The sequence below is a fragment of the Delphinapterus leucas genome, chromosome 19 (genome assembly GCF_059928025.1).
Source record: "Delphinapterus leucas isolate spDelLeu-1000000601 "Yukka" chromosome 19, BTC_Dleu_Yukka2, whole genome shotgun sequence".
NCBI classification, from domain to species: Eukaryota; Metazoa; Chordata; class Mammalia; order Artiodactyla; family Monodontidae; genus Delphinapterus; species Delphinapterus leucas.
The window spans coordinates 39493560-39507290 of NC_143147.1; the positions used below are offsets into that span (position 1 = coordinate 39493560).

A 13731-nucleotide genomic window follows, 5' to 3' on the forward strand; every position below is an offset into this window, starting at 1 on the left:
GAACATCTGCAGGCCTGTTCAGCCCTGTGCACTGTAGTGTCACGGTATCGCATTTATGGGCGTTTATTTAAACTAACGCTTGAAGTATTTGAGCGGGAGCAGGAAGTGAAATTGAAAGGCATTTGTTCTGGGGGAGTTTGGAGAGCTGCGTTTCTTCTTTTCCTTTCCCTCTCCCTCCTTGTGTCTGACCAGATAATTTAAGGATCATTTGAAGTGCCATTTCCTGCTTTGTTCTTGATACCTGTGGTGTGTGGGGGGGTGTGTATTTGTATCCCAAGAGGGGTAGGACATTTCTGAGGGTGTGTTGGCCAGCCACAGCAAAGCTCTGGAACATCCTCAGTCACAGAGAATTTGCGAAGGACCGGTGGTGAATTTGATGCTCCTGGTTGGGGTCCCAGCAGGTTCTGTGGTCCGTTTCAGCATTCTAGGCAGAATCTCTACTGATGGATCCTAGGTGACCATCCCATACAGTTCCCTCCGTTCACAGATGAGAAACTAAGGACCAAGAAAGGAGGTGACTTCCCCTCAGTGAGCTCCTCATGGAGCTGGGATTGGAACCTGGATCCTGCCCATGCTTTGTGCCACACTGTCTGCCATGAGATGGCTAAAGTCTCACCTCTGGATGTGGTCAACATCTTCTGCCTACTTCTACAATCACCCAGCAAGAAGGTCGGGCTCACAGTAAATCTTTAGACTCATTATAAAGAGGGTTCGCTCGTTCATTAAATGAATTAGGATTAGAGAGGCATCACCCACTGACTTGAGTGCTAAGGATTGCAGATTTTCCTGGTGCTCATTTAGGGAGGAACGTGTTGCCAATTTCTCTTGGCACTTCCAGCGTCTCGGTCTCCAACCTCGCTGCTGAGGGGAGATTTAGAGCCGGTCCCTTCACATCCTAGTACCTGTATTCCGCTCAGAAGGTGGAATCGATAGTTTAATACTCAGCTGGCATTCCGCCTTTCACCTCCTTCCACCCATCTTCTTGCCTTTCTTCACTGTCTAGTATTATTTGAGACTCTGTATCTGCTTATAGACTAAGAGCTTTTTTTTTTTTTTTGAGAGCAGGGACCGTGTATGAGTCACCTGTTTCCACAAGAATGCCATGTAACAAACAACCACAAAACCTCAATGGTAGATGATAGCTGTTTATTTCACGAGTCTGCAGTCGAAAGTCCACTGGGAGCGGTTCTGCCGATCTTGGCTGGGTTCACTTGCATGTTTTGGGGTTGACCAGCTGTTCGCCCATCTAGGCTGGCCTCAGTTGGGGCAACTGAGGGGACTTGGCCCTGTTCCACGTGTTTCTCATCCTCCAGCGGGCCAGCCTGGCCATGCCCTTCTCATGGTGACAGCAGAGGTGCAAGAGAGAACAAGCCGAAACACACAGACCCTCATGAGGCTGGGCCCAAAACAGGCATACCATTCTCTCCACCTTTTTTATTGACCATAACAAGTCAAGCCCAGATACAAAGGTGGGGAGATAGACTGCCTTTTTGGAGAGGAACTGCAAAATTACAGGGTAAGGGGTATGGGGTCATTAATGCAATCCATATACTATGGACCTATATAATTTGCCTCTTATTTGGAACTTACACTGATGCTTTGCAAGTAGTGTATAGTTAATAAATACATGTCACATAAAAGTAAAGTTAATTGATTAGATTTTCTAATCACAACTGAGCTGACTGAATGATATAGCCATTAGCTGGAGTTTGTTGGAAGGGAAGTTTCTGTCATCCTAGCAGAATCTGAATTTCTTTTTTAGAATCTGAATTTTTCCTGCATTGGGTGCAGGGGCAGCTTGGTTGCCACTAAGAAGTCCCTCTTCTTGTCATCTTTTCTGTCATGGGTTCTGCTGCTGTCATTTTCAGGATCTTGGAGTATAAGTGTCTGAGAGACAGGGAACAAAGCAGGGGAGAACTGTTCATCACGCTGACGTGTCTCGGTTGCCTCTGGAAGAGTAATTTGGTTCATGTATTGAGCACTGAATGGATGTAAAGAGGGAGAAGCAGCTCTGTCCAGTGTCTTTAACTTTTGCTCTTGTTTCTGCCCCCTCAGAGCAGCACATGGGAAGTAGGGTCCTTAGGCCAGCAGCTGCGTCAGCGTCGCCCAGGAGCTTGTTAGAAACGCAGACGCTGCTTCCTGAATCAGACACCCTGGGGCCGAGGCCCAGGGGATCTGCGTTTTAACAAGTGCTCCAAGTGATTCTGACAGGGAGGAGGTTTGAGACACCCTGCCTAAGCCCCGTGGGCCATGGAAACTAACAGTGTGGCTCCCACTACTGACTCAGACGCGGGGCGTGCGTGGGGCACCTCTGAGGAGGTCACGACGTAGCCTGAGCCTTGCAATAGTCAGGATTACAGGTTCAGGACCTCCTGGTGTTGGACACCAACGGGGGCACCCCCAACCAGCTCACTTAAAGTCACTTGCCCTGCTTTGTCGTTTGCAAGGGTACACCACTGAGGATGCCAGGGCTGCGTTTTATACCTGCCTTTACACCTGACTTTTATACCTAACTTTATTAGAAGGCAGATCTCAAGGTTGGAACAGGCTCCTTCTCCGCAGACAGACCGGGCAGGTGCCAAGACATGGGACAAAGTGTGCTCAGGTTCAGACAGCTCCTCCCCTTCTTGCCCCCTCGCTCTGGAGACCCCCCAGGACCACTAGGCCTGTGGGCCCCCACCTCTGGTACAAAGAAATCTGTATGACTGGTGAGGGCACTGTCAACACAAAATAAATACCAGCGCCTTTGAAGCAGCATTTCACCAGGGTTAGCGGTGTTTTCTCCCCGAAGTCAGAGAAACGCCTGTGTCCAGCCCCCTAACTCTTTACCTCCGTGAACGAGGCCTGGCCTGCAGGCTGAACTCGGCACAGCCAACTAATCTACGTGTGTGTGTGTGTGAGAGAGAGAGAGAGAGAGAGAGAGAGACGGACAGAGTTATCAGTTTGCTCTCTCCGGGGCTGAATACCAGCCACCTTGCCCGTATCCCTCACATCCCTATGATGGAGGCTCACACAAGCCTCTTCTGTTTAATTCACATAGAACCGTGAGAAATAGCCCCGTATGTGAGGCCGTGGTTTTCATTCTATTCAGTCTTTGTATATTCGGATTCTTCCACTTTCAGCTCTTGCTGTTCTGCCAGATTTCCATCGCATTGATGGCTTCTCTGAATTAATAAGTGTTTTGCAATCGTGAAAAGTTTTCTTCCCCCAAGCACCGGGACTTATCCATATTGATTTTTTTCCCCTTTCTCTTTCCTCTCTAGCTACTTCTTAGACGTTCTATTTTGTAAAGTGTTAATAGAATTTTTCTTGCGCTCTGACGCTGTATCTATTCAGGCGGTCTTTGTGAGGTCCATTGTACACTGGACCATAGAGGAAAGAGCCCTATTCTTTTTTTTTTTTTTTTTTTTTTTTGCGATACGCGGGCCTCTCACTGTTGTGGCCTCTCCCGTTGCGGAGCACAGGCTCCGGACGCGCAGGCTCAGCGGCCACGGCTCACGGGCCCAGCCGCTCCGCGGCATGTGGGATCCTCCCGGACCGGGGCACGAACCCGTGTCCCCTGCATCGGCAGGCGGACTCTCAACCACTGCGCCACCAGGGAAGCCCAAGAGCTCTATTCTTTACGACAATGGTTGCCCCCAAAAAACATACACAGAGCCTCCTCCTCACTCATCAGGGTGGAGCAAATATTAGCAGGGCAGCATCAGAAAACATCCAAAAGTAGGAAGGAGAAGAGGGACCCAATTACGCACGATGGAAAGGAGGGGTGTTGAAAATACCTTTTCTTAATTCAAACTATTTATCTCCTAAGGGAATCTGAGTTTCAGTACCCAAACATGGCCAACACAGAAGGGGAGCTGTTTTTCTTACTGTTAGGCATTTTCAGCTCAAAATAAGGACTTGGCAAACATCTTAGAAAATATGGCAGTGGGTGTGAAACGGATGTCACGTTTACCTGCATGATACCCAGCAGGCTTCACCCACCACCCACCCGCACCCCAGGCAGTGGAATCCTCTTCGAGGCCCCGGGTCGGAGTCTGCGATGCCATATGCCCAAATGTGACGGCTCTTTGTAGAAACAAACCAGTTGATCTTCTGGTAGTTTCGCTTAAGGGTGCATGGGAGGCAGCTGGCTATGGTGTGTTTGGCCTCAGCAGGTGCCTTGGGGACTCCTCAATCCTGCCTGGCCGGGGAGGGGTCTGGTGAAGGCACCCCCTCTCCAAACTAGCATCCCCTACTCCCCTAAGCCTGGTTCCTGGGAGAGAGAGGACAGCTCCTTGCTGGAGGAACAGTCACCGTGCAAGGCCATTTCCCTCCCAGTAACTGACTACAGAAATGGGGACCAGAAGGGGAAGGCCCCAGGAGCCTGTTTGCTCAGGCTCGGTTGCTTAGCAACACAAGGGGCCCTGACTCCAGAAGGGATTTTTAAGCTAGGCCAGTCCCTTGGAGGTTTGTGTCTGGCTTGCCTACCCCTTCTTCCGTTCTTACCTTGACTTTGCTTTTCCCCCTGTTATATTTGATAGCATCTAGAAAAATAGATTTGATTTGTCTGGAGGCACCATTTTAAACCTGGTTTTATTGCTTTGCCCAGTGTCTTCCCTTCCATTGGAGACTGTCATCTGGGAGGAGTGAGGAATGAATAGCCGATGGTTCTTTTTCTCAGTTGGCTTAACTCAGGCCCCCAAGCTCATTTCTGAGCCTTTGGGCTCCAGTGAACAGTGCTTGGTCCTTCGCACCGCACACGCACGCACACACACACACGCACGTTGAAATTGCTCCAAGCACGGAGCACTCTGGCTAACAGTTCTGTCCACCCACAACCATGTGGTTGGATTGTATTTTTACTGCCAACTTTGGGCACAAAATGAATGAGGAGACCAGGCTACTCGCCTGGCCAAACCAGGTACAGTGTGCAAGTGAATGGCTGATTGGTTTAGGACAGCACCTGCACTAAAGATGTGTCTTTTGTGGAGCAAATAAAGGATTGGATCATAAGTAAAAGGAGTGGAATTCAAAGCCAAATCTGGTTTCATAAGTGTGAGTTTCTTGAGGTCCGTGTGGGACTTGAGTGTGGATCCTGACTCTCCAGAAATGACTAAAAAGGTTGCAGGGTGCTTGGGGGGACAGAGGAAGGGACTAGGAAGAGAGACAGAGGATGCCTTTGGTGTTTTCCTCTCTTTGATTTTTTTTTTTTTTTTTTGCGGTACGCGGGTCTCTCACTGCTGTGGCCTCTCCCGTTGCGGAGCACAGGCTCTGGACGCGCAGGCTCAGCGGCCATGGCTCACGGACCCAGCCGCTCCACGGCATGTGGGAACCCCTCGGACCGGGGCACGAACCCACGTCCCCTGCATCGGCAGGCGGACTCTCAACCACTGCGCCACCAGGGAAGCCCTCAAATAGGTTTTAACAAGCAACGTGACTTCTATAATGGAAACTGCCACCACCCCCCCACCAATATATAATGTTTTGTGTATTTTGTTAAAATTCCTAAAGCAGACTCTATTTTGTATTTGTTTTGCAGGTGGAGGATGCAATGCTGATGTTTGATAAGACGACCAACAGGCACAGAGGTAAGAACCCCAGTGTGGGGAGGTTGCCCCTTCATCCTCTCCTGCCTCCATCTCTTCTCACCCCCAGTCCTGCAAACAAAAGATACAGTGACTGCTCCAAAATCAGGCAGGTGGAGGTGACGTGTGTTGTGGATCTGTATTAAGAGAGGGCCACGATAGTGTGAAGGGTTGATACTGGACAGTTAAAACACCATTTCCTTTAGGCTTGGGGACTGTCATTTAATTATGCAGCCACGCCCCACACGCGTTCTGATACACTTCTCCAATCCTTGCTTTCTTAGTCCTCGCTGAACCACAGCACTAAGTGGAAATTATTCACAGCAGTTACTCTTGAGTTCTCAATTTGCACTGAAGGGGGGGTGGGGTTGAGAAGCACACTGTCAGTCTAAAGAGCCCCCCCCAAAAAAAAAAAGCCTCATCCTAGGTTTATTCGATGTTCGATGTATACAATGAGCACAGACCCGGCAATGCCCTTTTGTGCCTCTTGGATGTTTGGAGGACATCTGCACTTCCTTGTATTTTCTCCTGTGCTTACTGTCCTGCCCATGTTTTGGAAAATGGGTTTCATCTTGGGGTCTAAGAACTCCTGAAATGACACGCGGGATGTTTTATGTTTCTCTTGGGAGAGGCTTTCTAGCTTTGAATAGATTCTCAAAGGGGTCTCTGACCTCTGCCACCTCACCCCACCCTCCAAAAAAAACCACAAACACATTGAAATTATTCCTTTAAACAGAAAATTGGATGACTCTAGAAAATCCTCCCCAGAGGAAGCAGCGTCAAAAGTTATGGTTTAGCGTTCCGTTCTCCGGAAGCTCCTGGTTTCTGGGGTTCCTATTCACGGGGCATTAATGAGCAGAGTTTCTGAAGGGGGGGTGGCAGGAAGCAGTGTTCTAGAGAGAAGGGGCCAGCGATCAGTGTTTCCTTGCCACTTGGATGGCATTTAGATGTTTCTTGTGTTGTTTACATTCTTGCTGTCCCCTGTGATTAGAAGCAGTTACCCAGTGCTGACTGCATGTCTCCCTGTTCTGAGCAGGCAGGCTGAGTGAAAGGGAGGAAGGAGTGGGTGGGAAGCGATGCTTCCAAGGGTGGGAGAAGGAGGGGCTGTCCTGAGTGTGCCTGGGGAATCAAGCATCTCATGCATCCACCTACAGCATCCTTAAAAGGGAAAATAGAAGACTGGGGCATCAGAGGTGTTATATGTTGGGGAAGGGATGGGGATGGGGTAGAGGATGAGGAGTTAGGGGGAGGCAAGGAGAGAAAAGAAGAGCTTACAGGTGTGGAATGATTGCCTTTGCTTCTGCAACGCTCTGGAGTGAGAGGAAGGTGGTGCCGGTGACGGGCAATCCTTGACGACCCTTGACCATCGTCTGCATTGCGTCGATCTTTATGGTTTTCCCAGCACTGCTTCCACACGCATCTTCCACCTTGATCTTCACAGCAGCCCCCGGAGGGAAAATCACTTAAGTTCTTTATGCCTCAGTTTATTCATCTGCAAAATGGAGATAATATGGGCACCTCCTTATAGGATTGTTTGGAGAGCGTAGCGCCAAGCACATCAACTGTGCATAAATGTTAGGTATTATTATTATAGCCATCATTATTATTACCATCACCTCCATTTTGTGGATGAGGTAACCACATCTCAGAAGAGGTGCCTTACATCCAGGATCAGAGAAGGGACTCACACCTAGGACAGCTGATTTCAAATTCTGCTTTTTTTTTTTTTTTTTTTTTTTTGCGGTACGCGGGCCTCTCACTGTTGTGGCCTCTCCCATTGCGGAGCACAGGCTCCGGACGCGCAGGCTCAGCGGCCATGGCTCACGGGCCCAGCCGCTCGGCGGCACGTGGGATCTTCCCAGACCGGTTCACGAACCCATGTCCCCTGCATCGGCAGGTGGACTCTCAACCACTGCGCCACCGGGGAAGCCCTCAAATTCTGCTCTTTGTTGTCTCCACGTGCAGCAGGTTTGTTGAGAAGGGTGTTTTCGTCCTTTTATTTTCAGGATGGGCGAGGTCCATCTGAACGTGGCACTGGTGTTCAGTGTTAGAATTCATAATCCTGGAAGATTCCTCAGCGGCTTCTAGGCAGTATTGTTATCATTCTTTTTTGAGTATCAGTGAAAAAGGTATTGTTGATCTCTTGCTCTGTGTCAGGCCCTGTGTTGGAAGAGATGACAGATCATCTCATTGAACCCTCTCAGCTGAGCCAGGAAAGAGGTTCGTCATCTGAGGGACCTGAGAGGGCGGGTCACCCTCTGTGTCAGGTCACTCAGCTGGTAGCTGATAGAGCTGGATTCACACTCAGGACATCAGGCCCAGACACACTGCAGAGGAGGTGCCAGGGAAAGTTCTCCCCTGTTTCTAACGCAGATGCCTCCTGCTGTGGTTGAAGCCTCTTCCCCTTCTCCAAGGGCACTGGGCACAGTGATGGGGTGGGGGTCCCTCTGTGACTGGGTGAGGGAAGTGTTTCCTGTTGTGAGCCTAAGGGAGGTCACCTGTGGCCCAGCACTCAGAGTAGCTTCAGGAACGTGGTCGCTTACTCCCCCAAGTCAGGACTCCCGGTGGCGATGGCAGGATGGAGGGCGGGCAGAGCCCCTGGTGCGTGCACGGCGCTGCCCCCTCCCCCAGCCAAGGCAGGGCCTGCCCCGCATCCTTCTGCCCTGCCCGCCTTTAAGATTCCTGTGGTCAGTGCAGGACCCCTTACATAATTCATGGAGTCAACAACGAGATGAAAGGCAGGGCCTCTTATTCAAAAACTATCCAGAATTTCAAGATGACAGCAGAGCATTCAACCAAGAGTGGAGCCCTTCTGAGCACGGGGTGTATGTGACAGCTCAGGCCGCCCATCCAGGAAGCCAGCCTGAATGGATGCAGCCTGTGGCCGGCCTGATGCTGGGTGGGGCGGGGAAGAGAAGGCAGGAGGGACCGTGTGCCCAGAGGTTTCAACGGGAAGGACCTGACACCCGCTGCCCGTTTGCTCCTGTACAGAAATCTGCTCCCGCTGTCCCACCTGTGTCGGCGGGGACTTTGGCCCATACGTGCTTTCCAGCCCCTCCAAACAGCTGAGGAGGAGTTTCTCTCTGGACGGGGTGCTGAAGCTGGGGTAATACTTCAGCGATCCAGAGCATTAGGGGAGGAAAGAATTTTCTCTAAAGAAAGAACACATCACGAGAGAAGCACAAATCATAGATGTGGAGCCAGCAGGCCTCACAGCCCTGGCCTGATGGAATGTGCACTTGGGATCAGGAGATAAGCACGGGAAAATAAAGTCCTCCTGCAGCCACCTTGCCCCAACCTTTCCTTCACCTCCTCGGCTTCCTGTTTTGCGTTATCTTATCAAGAGGAAAGTGCTGGTGGAGCAGGTGTTGAGGACACCTCTGTGGCTGCCACTGCCGCCAGCTTTCTGCTTAAAGAGGCCCAGACCATTAACCCCTCCGTGTCGTCAGGGCACTTGCTTAGTGCTTTCCGTCAACCTCTAACCCAGCCCCGTTGGGCAGCCTGGGCGGTGACTTGTCCTCTGCCCCAGGCATTTTGAAAACCACCTGTGTGCCCCTGAGCCGTGACCACTGCTGTCAGGGAAAACTCCGTGGCACGGGGCCTGGCTTTCTGGGAGTCAGGCCTCATTGCCATTAGGAGCCAGGGGTCGGGGCAGCATTTCCACTTCCTGCCCCACGGTGGTCCCGTAGGCACAAGGGTGGCCCTCAGTTGCATCTGCACAGCAGTTGACTGCTCCTGTTCATGGAAGCGCCAGCCTGTGTTTCTTCCCACTTTACATCTGCACTTGGACCTCGGTAGCACCGTGGGAAAGAGCCCAGGGGAGAGTCCGGCAGACAGTGAGCCCTCCAGGGAGGTGCATCCTCCATCCTGGAAGCAGGAAGGTCGTTCAGCATCTGACTCTCACAGAAGTGTGGAGTCTTCCCACCTTCGTCCTTAGAGGGACCGCCTTCCAGCTTCTGCTGCCCCTTTGCGTTTAGCCAGGGGCACTTTTCCTAAGCTCTCCGAACCCCTCAGGCTCTGCCTCTGGAAAATACATGAACTGGGACCGCTGAGCTCCAGGACCTAAAGTATGCTTCTGGCTTTTAGCTTTTTAACTGGAAGTATGTTCCAGATTGTTTCCTTTCTCTAACCAGCGGAGGGGGAGCAGTTGTCTCCGGTAGGGGTCCCCGAGATGGGGCTGGGTCTGCAGGAGGTTCATTGGGGATGCTCTTCACGGGGACCGGGCAGAGGGAGATGACGACCTGCGATGCCCTGGGGAGTTCGAAGAGAGGGTGGTCCTTCAGCTGCCCCAGTTATCCCCGTATGTTGATCAGTCATAGGAGGCAGCCCACCTGGGAAGCAGGTGTCATCTTGGGCTTGTACCGGGGAAGTCCTGGAGGGGACCAACAGCTGGGGCCGTCATCCAGCAGCACTCCCAGCGGCTGGGGAAGATGACCTTCATTCCTGAAGGGGGGTCTGACCCCCCCCACCCCATCAGAGTGCACACCATAGTGGTACAGGGTTCTGTGTTAACCAGGTTGTGTTAGCACTCCTGGTAGAAACAGCCACTTTCTGAGCACCCCTATACCAGGTGCTTAGCACGTACTGTGGAATCTTTATGAACTGAGCTGCCCAGAGTGGCACACTAGTCCGAGCAGAACTTAGACGTAAACCCACCCTGTCCAACCCTGAGCCTGCGCTCTTAGCCGCTCTGCAAGCACGGGGCTAGGCAGTGGTTTAAAGCAGCAGAGTCGGTGATCTTAAGGACTTGGGCACCTCCTTATTATTAGTCCTTCTCCACACCTATCCTCTTGCTGGACTACAAGGTACCTCCACTTTTCAGATGGAGAAACTAAGGCATGTGGAGTTTTGGAAAGCCGCACAGCAGGTTCCTACAGCCAGCTGGGGAGCTGAGCTACTGGTAGAAGCTAGGGCCTTCCTTGGCCCCGCCCATCACTTCATTTCGTGGCCTCCTCTGAGACCCTTTGTGCCCAAGGACAGAGAGAGAATGGTGGCTTTCCAGCCGTTTCAGAGTCATTGCATTTGCTCTCTAAACGTCCTTAGAGGTGGGCTGAAAAATATTGGACTGATCATCAAAGGATTTAATCATTGGGGGAAAGTTTGTCGCTTCACCCTTGCAGAACTCGGATAAGATCTTGAATTCAGCATTACGTATTGATCCCAGAGTGGGGCTGGAGGTGGGCAGGGAGGGAAGAAGCAACAAGGTGCTATCCTTTCTGATTTGCTCTTTGGTGGGCGGTTGGGGGGAAGCTGGCTGAGAGCCAGGGGGCTGGAGGACTCACCCTGTATCCGCCCTGTTTGAGACAGTGGATGGCGGGGATGCTGGTTGCTGAAATACATCTCTCACTCACCTCCTCGTGGGGGTAGGGAGCCCCCTAAGAGCTCATTCCAGGGGAGCCTCAGATGTGCTGCCTCCCTCTGACCTCAGGGCCTGCACAGCCAGGTCCCTCCAAGTCTGGCGCGTCAGGGGAGAGCTGGGTGGTTGGGGGCCCAGTGGAAAATGAGCTGGATGTCTTTGAAGCTTATCAGGTGGCCTGGTGAGGGTCAGCTGGAGAGGGAGTGGTTTCTGGCGAGTACAGAGGAGAGACCTGGGGACAGGCCTTCTCACCCCCAGTGGCTTCCATTACCCAGCAGGCCTGTTTGCTCCGGAACATTGCCAGAGGCGAGGAACAGGATACAGAGAGAAAAATAAAGATCAGTGTGATGGATGACTCCTCTCCAGACTGTTAGCAGTTGCTTATTAAGTGCAGTGCTAATGGCTTTGGAGAGGAACAACAGCTCCCAGGCAGTCTCCTGTTCTGTGAACCTCAGAGAGCGCCATCCCCAGCAGGCTCCCTGGACAAAGAACGTCCTCTCCCAGGGCGGCTGTGCCCATCGGGAGTTACCAGGCTGGAAGGGCGCCGTGGTGGGCCGTGTGGCTGGAGGGACCAGCCTTCTGCAGTCTCACCTCAAGGCAGCAAGACTGAGCTTGGCTTCTCCCAAGAAGCTCGTACAGCATCTCTATCCCCAAAAGCAGCCGACCGAAGTTTAAGGTCTTCGTAATTTGCGTAATTAGTTTATTTATTAAAACCGTGCCTGTGCGATGTAGCTGAAGCCATATGATAGAAGACAATCTTTCCTTTTTCTTTTAATAAATTTACTTATTTTATTTATTTATTTTTGGCTGCATTGCGTCTTCATTGCTGCGCGCGGGCTTTCTCTAGTTGCGGCGAGCGGGGGCTACTCTTCGTTGCGGTGCGCGGGCTTCTCACTGCGGTGGCTTCTCTTGTTGCGGAGCACGGGCTCTAGGCACGCGGGCTTCAGTAGTTGTGGCTCGTGGGCTCTAGAGTGCAGGCTCAGTAGTTGTGGCGCACGGGCTTAGTTGCTCCATGTGGGATCTTCCCAGACCAGGGCACGAACCCGTGTCCCCTGCATTGGCAGGCGGATTCTTAGTGACTGTGCCACCAGGGAAATCCCAATAATGCTTTCCTAAGGAGAAAAAACAGCCCTTAATGTCCTGGCTCCCTGCCAGACACTCACTTTTGAAATTGACCTCTGAAGTGCAGACTGACTCTTTTCTTGTATACTAAAAGATGATTAAAAATCACACTGTAATTGTTTGTTTATTGATGCCCATTTCCCAAGGGGGGAGGGGGAAACGTAAAAAGAGTTTCACAAAGGCGTAAATTAAATTAAAAATAAAAAAGCATTGCTTCATTTGTAGGTGTGGGGTGTCAAAGATATAGTATGTGTGTTTTTCCTAATGAGATTCTAACATTTTGACTTTATTTACCTGGGAGAGAGGGTTGGGACTCTACAACCCATAAATGTGACTTTGTAGGATGGAGGAAGGAGTGTGTTTGACAAAGAGGATAAGTCCCTCTGGGTGGGAAAGGGTTGTTGGATGGGGTAGAAAGCATGATGAGGGTTTGGAGAATCACAGCTGGCGAGGACACTTGTGCCGATGGGACACGATGGCATCCTGCACAGCACCGGTGCCCAAGGTCAGGGTCTAGAGCAGGATTTGCTGCGGGGTCTGCCCTGCTGGCGTCATGCCCTTTGCGTTTCCGCCACCTCACAGATCTGCTCTCTCGTCCGCTGATGCTGTTAGGCACCCATCACTCTCTAACGCAAGCCTGAGATGTGTTAAGGGGTTTAGTGGCCACCTGTAAGCCAGTAGCTGCTTATTATTGATACTGATCCCAATTCCGCACCTGAATGGGAAGCCAGTCGACAGGAAAGCTGCCGGTGTGTCACAGGCCACTAACACCAGCCAAGGGTCTTGGTCGGATAGAGCTTCCAGCCTAGGCTGTACTGTGATGTGGTCACCAAGCATGTCTGTGGGCTCTTTTCATGCAAGTGGAGAGTTAGATCAGGTTAGGTGATAATCCTCGTCTCTTCCCAGAGTGGACCAAGGTCAGTGTGGGGCACCTGTTTTAGAAAGGTATTGAGGGACTTCCCTGGAGGTCCAGTGGTTAAGACTCCACGCTTCCACTGCAGGGGGTGAGGGTTTGATCCCTGGTTGGGGAACTAAGATCCCACATGCCGCGCAGAGGCCAAAAGAAGAAAAAGGTATTGATAAATGTGGAGTCTAAGGGAGAATGTTAGAATGGGGTAGAAACTCAATATAATTGAATCTCCCCCACCCCCCCTGGATAGAAGAGCCTGGCTGGGGTGCTGGCAGTGATGTGTAATTTGCCGCCTTTGGGTACTTGGAGAGGTTCTGTTGGAAAACAATTACGTGCAGGCTTGAAATTGGGCACACTTCGGTTAGAACGAGGAAGAACTGCCAAGCCCCACAGCGGTGTACATGGACAGCCACGTGCCCCTCCACTAGATTCTGTGCTCCCGGCACAGATGCACCCCGGAGGGTGCATCTAGGGCTTTGCCCAGAGGCTGTGCAGCCTGGCCCCCCGCTTCTGGCCCCCAGCACAGTCCCCTCAAGGCCTGACCTGTCACCGGGCCCATCTCAGGACCTCCTCCAGAGGAAGGGCGGCCACAGAGGGTGAAAGACGGGAGCGGGGTAGAGAGCTGCAGCCCCTACCCTGAGCCATCTCTCAGAGACCAGCCCCCGGAGCTGTCTGCACATTTTATTTTCTCGTTAAATAAACACCATTAGCCTTCCCGGAGAAATTGGTGCAAACATGACCTCGCAAATAACCAATTAGAAGGGCAGGGTTGAAGG

At 51.7% G+C, this 13731-nt stretch overlaps 1 protein-coding gene across 4 annotated transcripts in view; it reads left to right on the forward strand.

The window, feature by feature from the left end:
• The window catches only part of MSI2 (musashi RNA binding protein 2), a 388015-nt gene that overhangs the window by 242445 nt on the left and 131839 nt on the right, over positions 1 to 13731 (forward strand). For all 4 annotated transcript variants that reach the window (XM_089900876.1, XM_022552616.3, XM_022552618.3 and 1 more), the window contains exon 7: positions 5522 to 5570. In XM_089900876.1, the coding sequence (XP_089757002.1) occupies positions 5522 to 5570 (49 nt within the window). The remainder of the gene's footprint in view (positions 1 to 5521; positions 5571 to 13731) is intronic.